Source organism: Diceros bicornis, chromosome 34 (genome assembly GCF_020826845.1).
Source record: "Diceros bicornis minor isolate mBicDic1 chromosome 34, mDicBic1.mat.cur, whole genome shotgun sequence".
Taxonomy (NCBI): Eukaryota; Metazoa; Chordata; class Mammalia; order Perissodactyla; family Rhinocerotidae; genus Diceros; species Diceros bicornis.
This window is the reverse complement of record NC_080773.1, coordinates 23,041,873-23,065,268: the sequence shown is the minus strand read 5'-3', so window position 1 is coordinate 23,065,268 and position 23,396 is coordinate 23,041,873. Positions and strand designations below refer to the sequence as shown.

The 23,396-nt window shown below is 54.5% G+C and overlaps 1 protein-coding gene across 1 annotated transcript in view; it reads right to left on the bottom strand.

The window, feature by feature from the left end:
- Positions 1 to 23,396, bottom strand: part of BICRA (BRD4 interacting chromatin remodeling complex associated protein) — a 77,210-nt gene that overhangs the window by 7,861 nt on the left and 45,953 nt on the right. Inside the window, 7 exon segments of the mRNA XM_058529713.1 lie at positions 8,628 to 8,804; positions 9,440 to 11,278; positions 11,280 to 11,402; positions 13,568 to 13,633; positions 15,630 to 15,672; positions 15,759 to 15,804; positions 17,839 to 17,939. Of these exon segments, the coding sequence (XP_058385696.1) occupies positions 8,628 to 8,804; positions 9,440 to 11,278; positions 11,280 to 11,402; positions 13,568 to 13,633; positions 15,630 to 15,672; positions 15,759 to 15,799 (2,289 nt within the window). The 5' untranslated portion in view covers positions 15,800 to 15,804; positions 17,839 to 17,939.

Genomic DNA, 23,396 nt, shown 5'->3' with positions numbered 1-23,396 from the left:
TCACCCTTCCACCCGTCCCTGACCTCACCCTTCCACCCGTCCCCCACCTCAGCCCTGCACCCGTCCCCGACCTCACCCTTGCACCCGTCCCCCACCTCACCCCTGCACCCGCCCCCCACCTCTCCACCCGCCCGCCACCTCACCCCTCCACCCGTCCCCTACATCACCCCTGCACCCATCTGCCACCTCACCCCTGCACCTGTCTTCCCACCTCACCCCTGCACCCGTCGCCACCTCACCCCTGCACCCGACCCCCACGTCACCCCTGCACCCATCCTCCACCTCTCCACCCGTCCCTCACCTCACCCCTGCACCCGTCCCCCACCTCACCCCTGCACCTGTCTTCCCCTCACCCCTGCACCTGTCCCCAACTCACCCCTGCACCCGTCCCCCACCCATCCACCCGTCACCCATCTCACCCCTCCACCCGTCCCCTACATCACCCCTGCACCCGACCCCCACCTCACCCCTGTGCCCATCGCCCACCTCTCCACCCATCCCCCACCTCACCCCTCCACCTGTCCCCCACCACAACCCTGCACCCATTCCCACCTCACCCCTGCACCTGTCCCCCACCTCACCCCTGCACCCATCCCCACCTCACCCCTGCACCCGTCCCCACCTCACCACTGCACCCGTCCCCCACCCCTCCACCCGTCCCCCACCTCACCCCTCCACCAGTCCCCTACATCACCCCTGCACCCGACCCCCACCTCACCCTTGCACCCATCCCCCATCTCTCCACCCATCCCCCACTTCACCCCTGCACCCGTCCCCCACCTCACCCCTGCATCCATCCCCCACCTCACCCCTGCACCCGTCCCCCACCTCAACCCTGCACCCATCCGCCACCTCACCCCTGCACCCGTCCCCCACCTCACCTCTGCACTTGTCCTCATCTCACCCCTTGGCCCGTCTCCCACCTTACCCCTGCACTTGTCATCTCACCTCCTCACCCATCCCCCACGTCGCCCCTGCACTCATTCCCCCCTCACCCCGGCACCTGTCCCCACCTCCCCCTCCATACCTCCACCCTCTCATCTCAGCCCTCCCCAATCCCCCCAGATGAAGGCAGCCCTGCAGGATTTGGGGGGCAGCAGCAGAGGAAGCAGCGGCGGCGGCGGGGGCACCACACTAGCTGCCCAGCGGGGAGAGGGGGCCAGGGAGCGCGAGCAGAGCAGCAAGAGGAAGGAGGCGGCTGGGCGGGTCCGTGTCCCGGCCGCCAGCCCAGCCTGACCGTCCAGCTCACCCACAACAACAGACAGCAGCGGAGACGCCGTGGCTGCGTACCGGGGTGTGGGGCCGATGGCTGTGGAGGGCATGGGGGAGGGGGCGGGGGGACCGGGGACCCAGGAGCCAAGGATAAAGATTGAAACTGAGGGGCAGGGCCAGGCCCCCTCTAAGTGTCCAGGGCCTCTGCCTCCGTGTGCCTGTGTGGCTGTGGCTGCAGGCCTATCTAGGTGCCACATGAGCCTGCAGGTAGGTGTGTGTGTGTGCGCGCGCGCGCATGGGCATCAGAATTGCACACACTATCTGGGCACTAGTTCTGTAACACGTACACAGCGACCTCGCCTAGAACATGCCTCAGCCAGAGTGCCTCGCCCCTCTGCACTCCCCTCCCCCTGAGATCACCTCCCCAAGCACTATAACCTTGGCAGCCGCTGTTTAACCAGGAGTGCCAGCTGTGTGCCCAACACAGCTGTGTGAACAGCAACAGTTCACACTGACCCAGCACGTATGGCTGCCCACTTGCCCCCACTCATGTGGTCTCTGCATGGCCCTGAGAACTGTGATGATGTTGGATCCATTTCACAGATAAGAAACTGAGCCTGGGAAGCCAAAATGCCTGGTCCAGAGTCTCCAGACAGGGAGAGGCGGACCTTGTGCTGGTCGTCTCCCTGCCTTCCAGCCACCCAGTGACTTCAAAGCTGACGGAGGAGGACTCAGGCCCAGAGGGCTCAGGGGATTTGCCACCCGATGCCACCACGCCCCAAAGCTGGGGCCCTTTGCTTCAAGCCTCCAAAGCGGGCTGACTCGTGATTTCAGAGTTCCGACTTGCTTGAAGCCTCCAGGCTTGGCCCTGAGTAACTCTAGCAATTCAAAATAAAAAATCAACCAAGCAATCAACCTATACATCCCCAGAGGCGTGCCACCTCTAAGGACAGATCAGAAGGCCAGCCTTCAACTCTCAGGGGGCTGGTGAGCTTGTCACCTGGACAGCCCTCCAGAAGGCAGTTTGACCTGGTGACTCTGAAAGGGCCATGACCTTTGACCTGGCATTCTCCCCTCCAGGAATCTGTGATACAGAGCATTCAGGCACTGGCTCACAGGGCTGCCCACTGTGGGGGTATTTACAATAGAGAAAATAGGAAAACACTCAGCTGGCCAGCAGCAGGTGAGCAGCTAAGTGACTAAGGATGAGAGAGCTGGCCCATCCACACCCCTCTAACACACGCTTCCAGGGCTTGGTGAAGGGGCTGACACACACGTGCTAAAATGCCGAGTGAAACAAGAAGAATAAGACACTACATGATCGCTGGACAACTGGAAAAATTGCATTATGGACAGTGGATTTGATAACAATATTGTCTCAATGCTAAATTTGCTGAATTTGATAACTCCACTATGGTTAAGTAAGAGTACGTTCTTGTTCTTAAGGGCTGAAATATTAAGGAGCAAAGGAGCATAATGTCTATAATTTACTCTAAAATGATTGAGGAAACAAAATATATACATATTGAGAGAGCTAAGGATAAAGCAAATGTAGCAAAATATGTACAGTGGGTGAATCTGATGAGGCAGCCAGCTTCCAAATGGGCCCACAACAATCCCCGCCTCCTCATAGTCAGTCTCCGCCCACAATGTACCAGAGCTGGTCTCTGTGACGAATAGGATACGGCGGAAGTGATCATATGCTAATTCCAAGGTTAGGTTATAAAAAAGACTGCAGCCTGCAGCCTGGGTGCTCTCCCACTCTCTTTCTGTTCGATCGTTCACTCAGGGGAAGCCAACTGCAGAGCATGTTATGAGCTACCCTTGAAGAGGCCCGTGTAGGGAGGAGCTGAGGCCCCCCTGCCAACAGCCATATGAATGAGTGGTCTTGGAAGCAGATTCTCCAGCCCAGACAAGCCTTCGGATGACTGCAGCCCCGGATGACATCCTGACTATACCTCATGAGAGATTTCAAGCCAAAACCCTTCAGCTAGGGCACTTCCAGATTCCTGACCCTTAGAAACTGTGTGAGATAAGTTAATGTTTGTTGTTTTAAGCAGCTAAGTTTTGGGGTAATTTGTTACACAGCAATAGAGAACTAATACATCTGGGTAAAGAGTAAAGAACTCCCATGAGTTCTCTGTACTATTCTCACAACTTTGCTATATGTTTGAAATAATTTTAAAATGAAGTTAAAAAATACCCAAAAATTTAATAAAAAAACTTTTTTTAATCTGTTCTCATTAGAGGCTGACCCCATGGCATAGCGGTTAAGTGTGTGCGCTCCACTGCTGGCGGCCCGGGTTTGGATCCTAGGCACGCACCGATGTACCGCTTGTCAAACCATGCTGTGGCGGCATCACATATAAAGTGGAGGAAGACGGCCACAGATGTTAGCCCAGGGCCAGTTTTCCTCAGCAAAAAAAAAGAGGATTGGCATGGATGTTAGCTCAGGGCTGATCTTCACAATAAATAAATAAATAATCTGTTCTCATTAAAAATGCAGAGACAGGGGCCGGCCCCATGGCCTAGTGGTTAAGTTCGGCACAATCCACTTTGGCAGCCCGGGGTTCAGTTCGCAGGCATGGACCTACACCACTAATCAGCGGCCATGTTGTGGCGGCAACCCAGATACAAAATAGAGGAGGATTGGTACAGATGTTAGCTCAGGGACGATATTCTGCACCCAAAAAGAGGAAGACTGGTGACAGATGTTAGCTCAGGGTGAATCTTCCTCAGCAAAAAAAAAAAAAGCAGAGACAAATACATACACATGCACACACACACACACACACCCACAAACCAAGTCAAAAACCAAATGAAATACTGCTGGAAATATCTGCAATTCATAACCCAAGTCCATTTTTCTTATATATAAAGAGCCTCTAGAAATCACTAAGAATAACAACCAGTGAGAAAAGGGGGGCCAAGGATATGATGAGATAGTGCACAGAAAAGGAAACACCAGAGGCTTAAGTATTTCAAGAGATGCTCAACCTCACTTGTAATAAGAGAAATGCACATCTACAGAACCCTATGGAACCATTTTCACTCATCACATTAGGAATAAGCCATATGTCTCGTAAAGACACTCTCGTATATGGCCTGTAGGGGTCTAAACTGGTACAATTTGCTACAACTCCAGACGAACGCCCTTCAGCAGCAGCTATCCAAATTATAAGCCCACATTTGCTCTGATCCAGCAAATAGGCTTCCAGGAAGCGACCAGACAGATACACCTGCACGTGTGGGAAATGAGAGGTGCACGAGTTGCTTCCTACAGCTCTGAGGGGAGGGTCAAAGCCTGGGCGTGGTCCTGGGCATCGGGTGCAGCATTCACTGGGGAATGAACCACAGTCCATCCCTGTTCGTACAGAGGAACACTTCATGACTGTAACAAAGGACCAAGGATACTGTCCAGCTGCTGCCAGAGTAAGTGCATCATGTGACACCTTCCGGGTAAAGAGGAAGGGGAGAGAAGAGTTAATTCACATTTGCAGCAGGCTGTATACGCACACAGAGCTGGAGGGATGTACACAAGATAAGTCACTGTAGTTGTCTAGAGGGGCACGTGGGCTGGGAATCAGACGTGGGTGGGATGATTTCCCCTGAACTTTTAAAAAAGCGTCTTGATGACTGAACCCCGTGAACATAAAACCTAATTTAAAAAACGAAAAACGTTTTAAATGGATGGGAAGAAAAACCAAAAGGCTAAGAGAAAACGTCACACCAAAAATGTCACCAGCAGCTTCTGCACGGTGGTGTTGTGGGCGATTTATTTCTCTTCTTTGTTCTTTGTTGTATTTTTAAAATTCTCTAAATGAGCAGGACATTATTTTTATAATGACTTTTTAAAAACTTCCACATGAGTGGAATGTTTACCAAGAGATTCCAACTGCCCATGTGTAGACAGCAAGATGCTCAACTTCAAGCAGAATGAAAGTGCAGGAGGGGAGGTGTTTTTCTGCCTGGCGGGGAGCAAGCCGACTGCCGGAGGAAGCCTTCATTGGCACAAACCTCACGGTGGACCAACAGGTCTAGCACTTTCCATAAAATGTTTGGAAAGAGCATATACCCTCTGATCCAACAACTCAATTTCTACAATTTACCCTACAGGTATTTTCACACATATGTGCAAAGCCGGGTACAAGAATATTTATAGGAGTGGGTTTTTTTTAACAATTACATGGGAAACCACCCTAGGTACTCACGAATAGGGGACTGAATAAATAAGTCATGGTGTGTCCATATAATGAAATACAGTCAAAATGTGGCATATTACGGCCCACAGGCCAAATCTGGCCTGCCTCCCCCTTGGCCTACCATTTTGTATGGCCCACAAGCTAAGAATAGTTTTTATATTCTTAAATGGCTGAAAAGAAATCAATAAAAGCATGCTATTTTGTGACTCATGAAAACGATATGAAATTCAAATTGTGTCCACAATAGAGTGTCCACAAATAAAGTTTTATTGGAACACGCTCCTGCTCATTGATTTCTGTGTGGTCTACAGTCATTTCTTCTTCTTCTTCTTCTTTTTTCTTTTTTTTGAGGAAGATTAGCCCTGAGCCAACATCTGTTGCCAATCCTCCTCTTTTTGCTGAGGAAGATTGGCCCTGGGCTCACATCCGTGCCCATCTGCCTCTACTTTATACGTGGGATGCCACCACAGCATGGCTTCAAAAGTGGTGTGCAGGTCTACGCCGAACCCATGAACCCCGGGCCACTGAAGCAGAGCGTGTGAACTTAACCGCTATGCCACCAGGCTGGCCCCAGACAGCCACTTCTGCGTTATAATGACAGAGACCCTCAAAGCCTAAAATGTTCACTATTGGCCCTTTATAGAAAGTACTGGCCCTTTATAGAAAGCGTGCCTGGCTTCTCTCACTGTGTAGGACTTTCAAGATGCCCCACTTTGTTCTAGCACTTTACACATATTAATTTATCCCTGACAACAAACCCATGAAGTAGATACTGTTATTTTCATCTTCAATTTTACAGCTAAGGAAATGGAAGCACAAAGAGGTAAGCGACTTGCCTAAGGTCACAGAGCCTGTAAGTGGCAGTCGGGGTTCCAGAGTCCCTGATCCTCACTACCACTCCCCAACAACTCTCCGGGATGGTGGTTTTCAAACCACGCCTAGCGCCCACGGGTAACGGCTCCTCTCATCTCACTGTGGTGCACGCAGCACAGGGAGGGTGCTCGGGTGCGTGGTTGGGTTCCTGCCTCCGTTCATTTATTCAATAAAAGCTCACGGAGCATCCGCTGTGTGCCAGGCACTGTTCTGGGCGCTGGGGACACAGCAGGGACAGAGGTGCCACAACTCTCTGCCCCCGTGGAGTTTACACTATAGCGAGGACAACAAGACAGCAGACAAGGAAAATATGCAGGCGCTCAGATGGTGTGAGTGCTATGGAGAACTATACAGCAGAGAAGATGGCAAGGGAGGCCGGGCTGTGCGAGGGAGCAGGCTCTAGTCTGAGACGAAGTGCCTGGGGAGGGTGGGAAGGAGTACATGGCGTGACCAACTTGTTCCATTTGCCCGAGACTGTCTCCGTTTTAAAACTGAAGGTCCTGTCTCCCAAGAACCTCCCAGTGCTGGGTAACTGGGATGGCTGGTCACCCAAGGAGGGGGTCTAGACAGGCACCTCACACGCAAGTGTCTGCAGAGTGTGCAACAGTGAAATGGCAGAGAACCAACGTGCCCCAGCCTGGCTCTCAGCCCCAGTGCTCGGGGAGGGGAAGCCACTTGCCAGAGGGACCCCGGCCCACATCTGACCCACTCTAGGAACAGTGCTGTGGCCCCTCCCCCCGCCCCTCCCCCTGCCCATTTCTCCTCCCTCTGCAGAGATGACCTGATGCTATCTTGTCTCCATGTCCCCCTGGACTAGACCCACGCTCGACCCATAACAACAACAGCTAAAATAATAACAGCAGATATTTCTCAAGTGCTTACTCTGTGTGAAGCATATATTAACTCGTTTACTCCTCCTAATAAACCTATAAGAAACTGTTACTCCCATTCTCCGGATGAGGAAATCGAGGCTCAGCAGTTGTAGGAACTTGCTCAGGGTCAAGGCCTGGCACACAGTAAGCGCCCCCTTCCCCAAACATCTGTTGATGGAAGGAAGGAACTGGCTGCTTAAAGTCACATGGGAAGTAGCAGAGCCTCAAAGTGAAATCATGGCAGTTTAAGGCCCAAGCCCAGCTGATTTCTGCCATCCCTCCTCTTCCTCCTATCCTAATCTACCTATCCACTGGTCCTTCTTGAGTGAGTAAAACATCCACCCCTCCAGAATAAAAGGTGACCCTCCCTACCCTCTCATGGGCTTATGACTCATAAGAGACAAAGGCTAATTTTCCTAATATGTAAAGAGTTCCTACAAATCAACAAGAAAATGACCAGCAACCCAAATTTTAAAATGGCAAAGGGTATGAACAGGAAATTCCATAGAAAAGAAAACATGTATAGCCCTAAATCTATAAACACCTGCCTAGCCTCATTCATAGTAAAAGAAATGCAAATTCAAATGAAACGAGATACTGTTTTTCACCTACCAGATTGGCCAATTTCAATACATTGCTGAGGTTGTGAGAAAACAGGCACAGATCATACATTGCTGATATAGGCTAAACCAACTGCTACTCCATAGAGGGCAACTTGACAAAATCTGTCAAAACCACAAATGCGTATGCTCCTAGATAGACCCAGCACCTTCCTTTTTAGGAACTTATCCTACAAAGTAATATATGTACAGATTCATTCTTGACAGCCTTGCTCATAATAGCTAACGACTAGAAGTGACCTAAATGCTCACCAACAAGGACTGGTTAAATAAACAGCACATCCACAGAATGGAATACTATGCAGTCATGTAAAAGAAAAAAGTACAGTCTCCAAGATGAATTTTGCAATGATGTAAGCAAGGTGCAAGACTGCCTGCAGAGTATGCTCTTGTTTTTGTAAAAACAGGAAGAAAAGAATCCAGATATCATTTTTGCTCGTCTGTGCGTGGAAAAGGATGCAAGAAACCGCCTCGGGGAGGGACAGCAGGAGTCTGCGGCTCTGGAGAGGGGGCTTTCATCTAGATCTTTCGGTATCTTGAAATGTGAACTATCTGCATGTATTCCTTATCCAGATGTGAAAATGATAATTTTAGGAAATAATCAATCATCTGCCATGTACATCTTGTGTCCCTGCCTAGAATGTGGGCTCCCTCGGGGCTGGCCCTGGTCTCAAGTGTCCACGACTGTCAGGACCCTCAGGAAATATCCGGGGAGGAAGGAGAGCGCCGTTTCCCAAGCCAGTGAGACAGAGAGGCAGCAAGGCAGCCAGAGAGCGAGGAGGAGCGGGGAGAGGGGGCGAGGGGCAAGGCTGGTCTGAGCTAGGGCAGAGGCTGCTGGGTTCATCTACCTGGGGGGCCGGCGCCGGGGAAGCCTGGCTGTCAGGGGCCTGAGGGCCGAGGCCAGCTCCTTTGGCGACAGGGGTGGTCGGGGCTGGGTCTTGGGCGGGAGGCGGGGCGCTGACTATGACCGAGGCGGGCACGGAGAGGTGGGGGCCCTCTGCGGAGAGGGGCTGCTGGCTCCTCTCCTGAAATGGGCAGCCCGCACAGGGTCAGAAGGTCACCCCCGTGGACCCGCAGCCCCCCCACTCCGAGACCCCCGTCCCCACTGATGCTCCAGAGAAGCAGGGGTGGGAACCGGGCAGGACGGGCACCGAGAGGCTGGCACAGAGGCCCGCGGGACCGGGACCCCTGGGTTCCAGGCGCCGGGGGAGCTGCAACCCAGGCAGCTGGTCCCACCGCATCCCTGTCAGTCGCCCTCCATCTCTCCCGCCCTGTCTGTCTGTCCATGTCTTGCCTATCCTCTGTGACCCCTCTCCAATCCTCCAATAGGAGGGCAGTCTGTCTGCTAGTTGGCCAGTCGGTCCTCCTTGTCAATCTGTCAGCCAGCCAGCCGTTCACTCTCTGTGTCTGTCTGTCTGTCAGTCAACCAGTCCCTCTCCTTGTCAGTCTGTCAGAGGGTCCATCCCCTTGTCTGTCTGTCTCCCTGTCACCCTCAGCCTCCTCCTAAGGGGCGTCCCTACCCAGAGCAGGGGTGCCACCTCCGAGACGCTCTCCCTAGCCCACGAGATCATCTCCAGTCGCTGCCTTGGCTACACCCAGTTAAATATGGTTTCAGCCCCTGCCCCCGTGGCCCCTCCTCCCCGCCGCCCGCCCTGGTTACCTGGGGCAGGAACATCTGCAGGGAGTCCTGAGTGAGGATGGCCGTGGCGGCGGCGGAGGGTGGCTGCCCCAGGACGATCTTCTCTGGGCTGGACGCCAGGCCTGGGCTGGGCTGGGGGGGGGTGGCCTGAGGCGGGGCGGCGGCCTGAGGGGTGGGGGCCTGCGGGGGCTGCTGCTGCGCCTGCGGCTGCTGGAGGCCCAGAGGCAGCGGCGTGCTGACCGCAGGGGGCACCTGGGGGGCCGTCTGCACCGTGAGGACAGGCGCGGCCTCCCCGGCGGCGGCGGCAGGGGTGGCCGGCTGCACCAGCCCGTCGGGGGCGTTGAGCATGGCCACGGCGCTGGGGGGCAGAGTGACCCCCTGGAGGACGGTGGCGGCGGCGGGGCCGGTGGGCGCCGGCTGGCTCTGCGTGGGCAGGCTGCCTGCGGCCAGCGACACGGGCATCTGGAAGAGTGCCGGCTGGCCCACCTGGATGGGGGTGGCCGAGAGGATGTGGGCCGCGCTGTGGGCCCCGGAGTGGGGCGCCAGCACGGGGCCCAGGCTCAGCGGGCCCGCCAGGTTCTGGTTGGTGAGGATGGGGTTGGCGATGAGCTGTCCGCCCGCGTGGGGGGCCGCGGCCAGGATCTGCCCCCCGACGTTGGCCGGCAGGGCCGAGAGCGGCTGCGGCAGCTGCACCGCGGAGGCGCCGGGCAGCAGGAACTGGTTCTGGCCGGGCAGCATGTGCGGGGCGGGGATGACGATGCTGCTGCCTTGGTTCAAGAGGTGGACGCTCATGGGCTTGCTCAGGGCGCCGGGGGGCTGCGGCGGGGCGGCCCCCGTGGTGGTGGCGGGAGGCTGCTTGAAGACGTTGGCCTGCAGGGCGGGCGCCGGGAAACCGGAGAGCACCACGTTCTGGCCGGCCTTGCCCGCCGCCATGAAAGTCAGGTTCTGGGGGGGCTTGGGCGGCTGCGGGAGGCCCCCCGTCTCGCCCTGGATGGTGAGCGTGGCGCCCGCGGGGGCGAACGGCTTGGGGGTCAGCTGGTAGAGCTTGGGGGGCAGCACCCCGGCGGGCTTGGGCTGGATGGGCGTGGGCGTGCGATGCAGGATCACGTTGGGCGCCGGGACCAGCGGGGACGTGCCAAGGCCCGGGGCCACCGCCAGTGGCTGCCCGGAGGGTGCCCCACCGGCCGCCGCTGTGGCCGCTCCCGCCCCTCCAAACACTGAGTTCCCGTTGAGCGTGGTGGCCACGGCCGCTGGAAGGTTCTTCTGGATGACCAGGCCGGCCCCCTGGGGCGAGACGCCAGCCGATGCCAGGGTCACCGGCTCTGAGGGGCCGGCCGCCGAGGCCAGATAGCCACTGACAGGCACCTGCTTGGCCAGGAGCTGGGAGGTGGGCGGGTTGAGTGCCATGACGGGCTGGCCCACCACTTGGATGGGTGCCAGGCCGAGCGTGGCCGCCGTGGCGCCCCCGGGGCTGCCGTTGGGCAATCCTTGGAGGCCGGGGATGGGCTGCAGGGTCACATTGCCCAGGCCCACGGGCTGCAGGAAGGGCTGGACGCTCAGGGCTTTGTTGACCACGTCCTGGGGCGGCACCAGGGCCTGGTGGGTCAGTACGGTCGGCGGGGCCTGCAGCCCCAGCAGGTCGGGGCCGCCCGGGAAGAGGGCCTGGGGCCCCGCGGCCACGGCGGCAGCCCCTCCGGCCCCCGCCGGGCCCGCCCCGCCATCTGCGGGCTGCAGAGTGGGCAGCTGGAAGGGCCCCAGGTCCAGCTCGGCCTCGGCTTCGAGCGTCTGCTCGGTGATGTTGGCCTCTTGGAGGCTCTGCTGGAGGATGTCACAGGGCTGATCAGCGCCTCCGCCGCCCCCCGCCACCGCCCCCCGCGGCCGGTGAGCCCAGAATGTCATCTTCCAGGAAGTCGAGGTCCACGCTGGGGGCCGGCTGGCTGGGCTCCGGGTTCAAGTGGTTGCCAGAAGCTTCTTGCACATGGAGCTGGAGCCAGGTAAGGGGGGAAGGAAAGAGCTGAGGTTAGCAAGGGGTCGGGCTCAGCTCAGGTGCAGCAAGGGACACTGGATGTGAAGGTGGCACGGTCAGAAAGAACATTCCATCTGGAAGTGGCTGGACCTGGGGTCAAATGCCAGCTCCGCCAGGGCTTAGCTGTGTAACCTGGGCCTTGCTGAATATGAACTTTTTCATCTGTACACATAAGTAGAATGTAATAACACTCTTTTTTTTAGTGAGGAAGATTAGCCCTGAGCTAACATCTGTGCCCATCTTCCTCCACTTTATATGTGGGATGCCGCCACAGCATGGCTTGATGAGTGGTACGTGGGTCTGCACCTGGGATCCGAACCCGCAAACCCTGGGCCGCCGAAGTGGAGTGTGTGAACTTAACCACTATGCCACCGGGCCGGCCCCTAAAACCCGTTTTTTAAACAGCCCTACGGGCCCATAATACTTATCTGCAATTCCAAAACCCAAAAGGCTCTGAAAACCGGACATGTTTTTATAACTCTTTTGGCAGCAAAACCCGACCAGCATTGATGTGGCACTCTCGGGGAAAGGTGCGATTGATCCTCGTGACGTGACTCTTCCTAAGCGTGACCATGGGAAGGTGAGGGAGTGTTATGTTAGACGCAGCACACACACATTCCCGCATCACCTTTCCAGAATCTAAAAAATCCTGAATTCCGAAACACACCTGGCCCCAAAGCTTTTGGATAAAAGATGGTGGTTCTGTTAAAAACAGCAGCAGAAGCAGCGACCGTATGCGAGTCTCGCTTTGTGCCAACTGCGCTGTAGGTTTGCTGTTTCTTAAATGCGTTCCATGCTGTTCTGGATCACGATCCAGGACAAGTCTACAGAATCGATTTATGTATGCATATTTGACCTAATATTCCACAAGCAATAATCATGCTGAAGGCACGGAATACCCGCTGATATTTGACCAGATATTGGACCAAAATTTGTAGTTTGTATGATTCTGAGTTAATCCATGTGGAGGGCTCACGGCAGGACCTGGCAGCTAGCTGGTGTGTGAGAAATATCATCCATCATTATTACTGTCATTATTATTACCGTCTACATTGTTGTTGTTAGTAACAGTCCAGGGAGGCAGGCACAGCTCCCAGTCTCTTTTCCCAGACGGGGAGACTCCCAGGTCACCCAGCTGCTGAGTGGAGGGGAGCATCTGGAAGGACAGGGGGCCCTGCTCGGCCCCCCACCGAGGACCAGGCGGTTCTGAGTTCTTTAACCGCTAACTGGCCATAACCAAACGCGCCACCCAGGACAGTCATGATATTCACTGAGGTCACGTACGGGAGGCGCTTAGAACCCGACCAGGGACCTTATGGGAATTAAAAAATGGCAACAATGAGGCGAATAATGACCACAAACTAAGAACACAGGCTCCTTGTTGTTCCTGGCTCTATGAATGTAATAACACGAATGTGATACTTATTTGTTGGGTTCTGGATTTAATCATTTATATTATGCAAGATAAATTATTTGGAATATATTATTATAGTTGTTGCGAGAATTAACTAAAAATTGCCCTGAAGAGCATGGCATACGGCAAGTGTTCAGTAAATGATGGTTACGATGACAAGGGGGAGGAGGGGAGGGGGAGGAAGGGCAACAGAGAGGAGGAAGAAGAGGGAAGGACAAGTGAGACTTAATGATGGGCCCGGCCCAGTCAGGTACACAGTGGGTGCTCAATGAATGTCCTGTGTTCCCCACTCTGGGCTCGTCACCCCGCCTTCATTTTCCAGGTGGAGACGGAGGTCTGCGGGTGAGGCGCTCCCCCTTCCCCGGGTCACACGCCCCCACGGCTGAGCCTGGACAGGCCCCCAGGCCCCCACACCCCCTGGTGACCCCTGGGCCGGCCTCTGCCTCAGCTCCCCAGAACTGCTCTGCACCAGCTGACCCCCAAGGCTAGGGACCCAGGACCCTCCCCTCCCTCTCGGAGGGGCCTGCGGGCACAGCCACGGTCCCACCTCCCCTCCACGCTGCTCTCAGTGACGGCCTCCTGCCCTCCCCCCAGCAAAGTGTCTCGGGGGGGCGAGCACGACTCCTCCCCTCTTGCCCCCCGATGCCACCTCAGGCAACTTGGGCGATGACGGGGAGCCCGCGCCCTCCCCGGGCCCCGGGCCACTTACCCCCGGACCTTCATAGAAGGCACTTTGGGCCTCCCCAGGGTTATCCAGGAGGTCATCACTGTCCAGCTGCAACAAGACCCCCCCACCCAAGGTCAAAGGTGAGCTGGGCAATGGGCAGGCCCACGCTCTGAAGAGAAACCAATTGAGGGGTTACATAGGACCAAAAGACAGATGCAGTAGGGGGGCGAGGAGTACAGGAAACTCCGTCTCCAGAAAAGAGTCCCAAAGAAAGGGGCGTGGCAGTGCGTTTAAAACCCAAGGCCAGGGGGCCGGCCAGGTGGCGCAAGCGGTTAAGTGCGTGCACTCCGCTTCGGTGGCCCGGGGTTCACAGGTTCGGATCCCGGGCGCGCACTGACGCAGCACCGCTTGGCAAGCCATGCTGTGGTAGCGTCCCATGTAAAGTGGAGGAAGATGGGCACGGATGTTAGCCTAGGGCCAGTCTTCCTCAGCAAAAAAAAAACAACCCAAGGCGGCCCCCACACTGAGGCCGAGGCTTCCCCAACATGCCTGCCTCTCAAATCCTGCCTCCGTGCCTTTGCCCAAGCTGTGCCCTCTGCCTTTCGCCCTTCATCTCTTTGGTGACACATCCGTCAGGACCTGTCACATATGCCACTTCCTGGATCTCGCTCCAGAACCCCAGACTGCTTTCTCCAACAGTTCCCCTTGGGCTTCTGGAATGCGCCCCCAACTCCCAATCTCAGAAAATGGTACGACAGCCCACGCCGTTGCTCAGGCCAAAATCCGGGAGGCACTCTGGACACTCTCTCTTCCTTGACACCTAACCCACCAGCAAGTCAAGTTGATTCGGCCTCCCAGAGGGATCCCAAAGCCAGCGCCTAGCACCTCCTCCAACACCTGCCCTGCGGCCAGGCCACTATCACCCCATGGCGCTCGCCTCCGCTCCACAGATTATTTGATGCTTTTCCTTTCAAGAAGAGGAGCTCATTCCCCTCCCTCTGAGTGTAGGCCGGCTTAGTGACTCGCTTCTAAGAAGTGACAGTGGGTGACTTCAGAGACTGGCCATGAAAAGCACAGAGTGTCCCCCTGGCTCTCTCCCTTGGGTCACATGGAGCCAGCCGCCGTGTCATGGGGACGTTCAAGCAGCCCCACACAGAGGCCCACGTGCGGAGCCTCCAGCCAACAGCCAAGGGCATGAGTCATTGTGGAAGCAGGTCCTCCAGCCCCAGACAAGCCCTCGGATGACAGCAGTCCCAGAAAACATCCTGACGGCAACCTCAGGAGAGACCCGGAGCCAGAACACCCAGCTAAGCAGCTCCTCGATGCCTGACCCTCAGAAACTGTGCGAGCGCTAACAAACTGAAGTCACTAAGTGGTGGGATAATTTGTTACCCAGCTGTAGATAACTGATACACCTCCTCTCAGCTCAGCAGACTTCCACGCTACCCCACTTTGCTCCATTCTTCGGGGTGCAAAGCAAATATGGCTTTCTCCCACTTAATAGCGCATCAGAGCTGCCTGTCACGCTCAGAATAAAATCTAAGCTCTTCCATCAGGGTCTTCCAGGCCCTGTACGACCTGGTGACCTTTGTCCACTCCAGTCTCAGCACCTACTAGGTTCCCCTTCAGTCTGGCCCCTTAGGCGTTTTTTTCTGTTCCTCACACATGCCAAGCTCTTCCCTGCCTTTCTACCTGCTCCTCCCCAGCCTGGAGCACCATGGGCACCTCCCTTTGATCCTTCAGGGTAACCTTCAATGTCACCTCCTCAGAGTCACCCTCCCTGGCCACATTAGCTAAAGGAGCCCCAGCCCCCCCATGCCCCATCCATTTTCTTTTAAACCTCTTTTGTTGTACAAGTGATGTTATTATTTCTTATCCTATCCTGCATGGTGCTTTCCACTGTCGCCTGTATTAGTTTATCGGATGCTTTGTTTACCGAGGAAATATATACAGTGTGAGGGCAGGGATCTGCCATCTCTTTTGTCCTCCCCCATAACCCCAGTGCCCACCTCACAGAAGGCACGGGGCAGACATCTATGGAATCGGGGGACATGTCTCCCAGTTCCCAAGTCCACAGCCCCCTGTTCCCTGCCCCAGCACTCACCTTCTCGGATCCATGTAAGAAGTCATTGAGGGCCTGAGGGTCACTGAAAGAGAGAAGGAGAGAGACACTGAGGAGGTGAGGGGTGGGGAAGGGAGGGAGGGAGAGGGTGAGGGGGAGCCCATTACTCACCAAATCACGTCTAGTAAGCATCTCCCGTCCTCATCATCCATCGCCACTGGGTGGGGCAGGGCGGGAAGAGGGCAAGGGAGACAAGGTTAGATTTCGGCCACATGCTAGGACCCTCTGTTCAAGGACCATTCCCAGGGCCAAGGCCCTGGAGGGCTCAGGTTTCTGTTCCCTCGAGTCCATGGGCTTGGGTGGGGGCGGGGGTCACCTCCCTGCAGAACCTCCTGACCAGGGACAGCTGCCTTTCCAACTCCTCCCTCCCTCTCTCTCTTTCCCCAGCATCTGATGATGACAACGATGATGACATCAACTGAGACCACGTGAGCCCTGATCACGTGCAGGCTCCGTGCTCAGTGCTTCATGCCACTTAACTCATTTAATCCTCAGGGTATCCCCGAGGAGGGTCCCGCCATCCCCACTTTGCAGATGGGTAAACAGAGGTGCAGAGACCATCATTCTCTGTCTCCCAGATGGAAGGTGGTGGAGCGGGGCCTCGAACCCGGGCAGTCTGGCTCCTGAGCCTGTGCCCTTCACCACCACGCTGTCCTGCCTCCCTGAGCACAGGGCCTGGCCCAGAGCGGGCTGTGGTGGGCGTGGGTCCCACACCTGAGCGGGTGAAGGAGCAAGGAGGGGTGGAGGCAGCATGAAGGGCCCTACAGCCCAGGGTCTGGGTCCCCCTGAAGATGTGTGCAGTGTGGCTCTCAAGGAAGGGGAGAGAGAGGGCGAGGGACCAGGAGAAAGGGTGGTCTGGGTCAGAGGAGCCGTGGAGCCAGGCTGAGGCCATCACAATGATGAGGACGAGGATGGTTGATGTTTGTGCAGCGCGTACCACGCGCCAGGCACCGTCCCAAGCACTGCACAAATGTTAGTCTGTGCAGCCCCCGTGGGGAAGGGATGCTGTTAGCCCTGTTTACAGATGAGGAGACTGAAGTTTTCTGTATGTGCCCACCCCCCCATCTGACCTTCCATCCCTCTAAACGTCCCTCCAAGCTGCCATGCACCCACCTTCCCAAACTTCCATCCAACCATCCATCTCTCCCTTCTTCCAAACACACAAACCGAGCCATCCTTCCACCTGCTCATCCTTCCCTCTCAATGGTGCACGCAGGACACAATGAGAAATCAGACGCGATCCCTCAGAGATACAAGCTTACAGCCCAGGGCCGTGGAGCTCTGACCCTCTTTTTGTGTGTGTGTGGGGGGGGCCCTGAACCTCACTGAGAATGTGGTGACTGTCGTGGATTCTCCTCCCCGCAAACCACACACACACAAAGTCACACACGTGCCCTCAGCTGGTTCACAGCCCCACACCCCTGATGGCATCCTCTGGAGGCCCCTGCTCATGACCTCCTGATTGCCACCCCTCCCATTACCCGCGACCGCACTGCGACATAAAGGAGAGTCTTGGGCAGACCTCCCGTGGTGGTTGAGGGTCTTCCCGGAACGGCGCCTTGGGGAATCTGATGAGAGCAAAGCTCCTCTGGCCAGACACATGCGTGTGGGCAGAAAGCATTGCACTGACTTTCCCAGGGTTCCTGGGACACAAACGTACACACATGCACACACCCCATGGGCCCTGGGTTGACAAGCCCTGGTCTACAAAAGGGCATGCGACACAGACAGAAACACCAATCACGCTCCCTCCCAGAGCTGGCCGTGGGGACCGTCCCCAGGGAGGCCCTTCCAAGGCGCTGGCTGCATTTGACGGTGGTGACAGCACGCTCTCTCTGGCTCCGTATCCCAGCCCCACCTACGCTTCCTTCTTCCCGTGTCACCAGGTCCGTGGCCTACAAGCCCGAGCTTCCCAACCAGCCCACAGGGGGTAAGGCCCAGCCAGGGGAGGAAAAGGCGAGAGCTGCACAGAATCGGGAGGAAAGGGGAAAGTGGGCGTGGAGGCAGGGGGATGCCCCAAATGACCCCGGGGCCCCAGGCTGGAGGGGGAGGGGCTGAAGGACGTTGCTAAGCCCGGCTCTGCCAGGAAGGAACGTTGCTTCCTCGGCGGGGGGCCGAGGTGGGCCCAGGGAGGTGGGATGAGGGACAACTGCCCCCCTCCCCGAAGGAACTGGGGCTCCCCGCTGGTTACCTGCGCTACAAACGAATCATGAAGGGAAGGAGGGGGCGTCCACTCCAGGTCTACACGGGGCCCCCCGCTGGGGACTTGGGGAGTGTCCTTTCGGGAGCCAGCTGTGGAGAGAGGATGAGAGAGAGGCTGTGAGTGAGCGGGAGAAAGACAGCCAGAGAAAGAGAGAGACAGAGAGACAGAGATAGAGGCAGAGAGAGAGACGGGAAGGGCTGAAGAGGTGATGTGAGCAGGGAAGTGAGAAAGGAGAGGCCAAATTTACATTTAATTTAATGTAATTAATTAAACAATTAATTTAATTTAAAACCACATAAAACAACACTAGGCATTTTCATATACACGATATGTATATATACACATATCTACACACACTATACTACAGTGTAACATGATACGATATCATTTATGGGCATTTCCACCTAACAAAACACGGCCGGTCCCCGTTGTTTGCGGTGCTCGTGTTCTATAAAGTTGCTGCGAACACACGATGATCGACACTGAGCCACCGCTCCTGGGGCGACACCGGGTTAGGCTCCCGAGAGCTTCTGGTGATATTTTCATCAACCGATCAATACACACCCTTGGTCTACTGGTTTCCGTGTAAAGACACCTTATTCAATACACACTGTTGATTTATTGCCATTGAACACACAGCCAACAGCACAAGGCTCATCTAACACACGTGTTTGCTCCACGGGGCACGTCGCAGCCTTCCTGCACTTAGGAACACTGGAAAGCACCTGAGTGCCATGCAGTGGGGCCGTTTTAAAATGGTGAAATCACCCACAAAAAGCACAAAAATGCAAACAAACGTGGCCCTACAGTGACCACAAGAAGGACGCTTGTTTAGAGCAGGAGAGCGGAGATGAGAAGGCAGAGCGTCGCCTGCTCAGCCTCAGCTGGGAACGTGGGCGACTTGAACGTCTCACCGCTCTGCACACGTCTGCGCACGACCAGGAAAAGCACCGGGAATGCTGATTTGGGGTTACAAATGGTAGCGAGTAGGCGAATGCGCACATATGGAATCCGTGAATAAGGAGGATCGACTGTGATGACGACGACGGGTCACACTGACCGAGGGTCCTCTGTGTGCCGGCCACTGGTTTTAACTACTCTACACGTATTAACCCGTCTCACCTTCTCTAAATCCCTACGAGGCAGGTACTTCTATCAGCCCCATTGGGCAGATGAGGCAGTTGGCACTCCGAATGGTTAGCAATATGCCCAAGATCCCTCAGCTGGTGCCCAGGCTGGGATCTGAGACAAGGCAGGCTACCTCCAGAGCCCCCACCCTGACCACTATCCCAGACGATCTGCTCATTATACTGTTCCTCTTTTAAAATCTGAAGCAAATATGGCAAAAATGTCCAAGATAAAAAGCTGGGTGAGCAGCCGGCCCGGTGGCGCAGCGGTTAAGCTCGTGCACTCCGCTTCAGGGGCCTGGGGTTCGCAGGTTTGGATCCTGGGCGCGGACCTACTCACCGCTCATCAAGCCATGCGGAGGCGGCGTCCCACATAGAGGAACTAGAAGGACCTACAACTAGGATACACAACTATGTACTGGGGCTTTGGGGAGAAAAAAGAAAAAGAGGAAGATTGGCAACAGATGTTAGCGCAGGGCCAAACTTCCTGAAAAAAAAAAAAAAAAGAGCTGGGTGACGGCATACAGGCCTTTGTTATCGTTTTATAAATGCTTGGAATAGTTCAGATACGAAAAAGTGATAGAGAGAGTGGCACAGAAGCGAGAGGAGGAATGGGAGCATCGAGCGGCTTCCCTTCTTCCTCGAGAGTCCCAGGCCCTGGAAAGATCTAGAAAGCATCTGTCACAAGACCCTGGAACACGGTACCCTGTCCCATCTAGATTCCAGGTGCACTGCCCCGGCCTGGAGGGTGGCACCAGCTTCCAGATGGTTCTTCCCTCCTTCCTGCCTTGAGTTTCAGGTGTGGCCCATGCTCTGCAAACTCTGGACCAGCAGAATCAGAACCAGGAGGGGTGCTTCCTAAACAAGCTTCTCCAAATGGGGTCCGTAGGTGAATGCCCGGCGGGAGGCTCCGGACTTCTCCGTGAGAAGCTTTTATTTGTGCATTTTCGTTCCGATGATAACAGAGAAATAAATGGAGGAGATTGTGATGGGGTGTCAGTTACCTGAGGGTTTAAAATTTAACAGCTCAGATGTGTGCATTTCAATGCATGTAAATTTTACCTTAAAAAACTGTAGAAAATAAATCATTGAGTGGTGGGTGGGGGGTTCACTGTCTGAAACACGAATGGCAAAATGTTGATAACTATTAAAGCCGGATGATAGGTACCTGGGGGCTCCATCACACCGTTCTAGGTACTTTGTATATTTTTGAAAGTTTTCATAATAAAGAGAGAATAATATGTCAATGATCAACAGGTCTGGGCTCCTCTGAGATGGGTCCCCCATTCAGGCACCCAGGTTGGTGTCTATGTCTCTTCTTGAGTTGATGCCAAGAGGTCCAGCGTGGGGTGACAGCTCTGAGGTTGGAGTCAGGGGGTCAAATCCCGCTTCCCCACACACCGGCTGGGTGATCTTGGGCAAGTGACTTTGCCTCTCTGGGCCTCAGTGTGCTCATCTGTAAAATGGGCATAATCATAGTCCCTGTTAACGCTCATATGGCGGTGGAGAGGCTCTTAGAAAAGGTCTGGCCTGTGGTCTGTGCACAACAGACGCTGGTATCAATATTACTGGCATCGATATTATTATTTTGTGAGAACTACTACACGTTGCTGGCTAATGAGAAAGGGTCAGAGGTGCAGAGGCCTCCGGGTTCCGTCCTCTGCCCCCTAGTCTCATCTCCACACAGTCTCCCTGATTCTCAGGACCTGGATCTAAAAGGTCAGAAATCAGGAGAGGGGCCAGGATGGCTCAACGCAGCCGAGTCAGAGCAGCCGGCATCTACCAAGCTGGCACGCATGCGTGGCCCGCGAGGGCCCCTGGTGGGCATCCGGCGCACCGGACTAAGAGAGCCCTTTGCTGGAGAGGCCGGGTGGCGCATGGGTCAGAGCAGGCCGTCCTGGCGCTGCCACTTCCCAGCTGTGTGCCCTCCATCCGACAAGTTACTTATCCCCCCATGCCTCAGTTTCCCCATCTGGAAAATGGGGATAACATAATGTCCCCCCTCAAAGGATTGTTACATACGAACACCTTTAACCTTCACGTGTCGTAAATTATTTGGCAAGCGATCTATACTGCTGTAATCATTTTAATTGCCATTGTGAATATTATCTCGTGTGGCAACTCCCAAAGCTTTCTGGCCACAGTCCAGCCAGGAGGGACAAAAGTCCCCAGGCCTCAGCTGTTACACCTGGTGCATTTAGCCACGTGTGACCCTTGAGCACGTTCAGAAGGGTTTCTGTATCATCTGCTCCAGCCCTGGGTTATGCACAAGGGCCTACTTAAACTGGCAGGCACCAAGTCTCCTTGAATCCTTGGGTCTAAGAAATGGTGTATAAAATTCAGGGTATAATAATGGCATTGTGTTCTTTTTTTTTTTCTTCAGAGTTCTTATTTTTTACAAACACTTCCTGAAATATTTAGGGGTGAAATGATAAAATGTCTGTGATTTACTGCAAAATAATCCAGTTGTGGGCGTTCAGGGGGCATAGAGACCTGCGCTGTCCAGTACGGTAACCGCTAGCCACCTGCGGGTATGTACATTTAAGTTCAAGTTAATCAAATGAAATTAGGGCAAAGGACTTGAACAGACACTACCCCAAAGAAGATACACAAATGGCCATCAGCACATGAACAGATGCTCCACATCACTGGTTATTAGGGAAATGCAATCAGAACCACAGACACCACCTCACACCCACGAGGATGGCTACTGTCAAAACAGCAGAGGATAAGCGTTGTGGAGGATGCGGAGAGATTGGAACCCCTGTGCACTGCTGGTGGGAATGCAAAATGGTGCAGCTGCCGTGGAGAACAGTTTAGCAGTTCCTCAAAAAATTAAAAATAGAATTACCATATGATCCAGCAATTCCACTTCTGGGTATTTACCCAAAGGAACGGAAAGCAGGGTCTCGGCGAGACATCGGTACCCCCACGTTCACAGCAGCGTGATTCACAGTAGCCGCAAGAAGGAAGCAACCCAAGTGTCCACTGATGGGTGAATGGATAAGCAAAACGTATACAGACAATGGAATATTATTCAAGAAGGAAATTCTGACACAGGCCACAACATGGATGACCTTTGAGGATATTATGCTTAGTGAAATGAGCCAGTCACAAAAAGATAAATACTGTATGACTCCCCTCATGACATACAGAGGGACAGACAGCAGGACGGTGGCTGCCAGGGGCCGGGGGAAGGGGGAATGGGGACTTGTCGGTTCACGGTGCAGAGTTTCAGTTCTGCAAGATGAAGAGAGTTCTGGAGATGGATGGTGGTGACGGTTGCACAACAGTGTGTGTGTACTTAATGCCAGTGAACTGTACACTGAAAAACGGCTAAGATCATACATTTTATGTTTTGTGTATTTTACCACAATAAAAAAATTTGGAAAAAAGGACAATTAGGAATATCAAAGTTTTAAATAAAAAATACTTACATTAAAAAATGAAATGAAATTAAACATTTAGTTCTCAGTCAAGCTGGCCAGAGGTCGAGTGCTCAAAAGCCACCCGTGGCTGGTGGCTGCCACAGGGGACAGCGCAGACACAAAACATTTCCCTGGTGGCAGAAAGCTCTCCTGGGCAGTGCTGGTCTGCAGAGTGGCAGACAACTGAATCCTGGTGGAGTTGGTGATGGGGAGGGGGGGATCCCCGTTTTACTGTTCTCTCTACTTGGTGCACATTTGGAATTTTCCGTAATGAAAAATTCTTAATTAAAAAAATACTTTAATATCAAATATCACATGTCTGTCTGATCGTTTGGTTGTTGACTGTCTGTCCCCCCCAACAAAGGTAGAGATTTTTGTCTGTTTTGTTCTCTGTGGGATGCTCAGTGCCTGGCACACAGTAGGAGCTTCAAGAAACATTTGTGGAATGAATGAATGAATTTGCAGAGGAAGTTAAACAAATAAACCCATTCATTCGTTCAAGGAGCAGCCCAGTGAAAAGGGCATTTATGAAGTGCCCACTATGTGCCTAGCATGGGGGAGAGAGAGCTCAGGACACCACAGCGAGCACAAGCAGACCCAGTCCAGGGCCGGCCCGGTGGCGTAGTGGTTGAGTTTGCACGCTCTGCTTCGGCGGCCCAGGGTTCACAGGTTTGGATCCCGGGCACAGACCTACACACTGGTCATCAAGCCATGCTGTGGCGGCATCCCACATAGAAAATAGAGGAAGATGGGCACAGGTGTTAGCTCAGGACCAATCTTCCTCAGCAAAAAAAAAAAAAAAAAAAAAGAGCAGACCCAGTCTTTGATCTTGGGGAGCACCACCAGCGGTTCTCAACCAGGGGTGGCACTAGACACCCCTCTCTTCGATACACATACTCAAAAGCTTAAAAGTGACTAGGGGGACACAATTAGTGGGCAGAGTCGCCAACCCCAAATTGTTCACACTGAAGTGGATGGATCGTACCCCTTC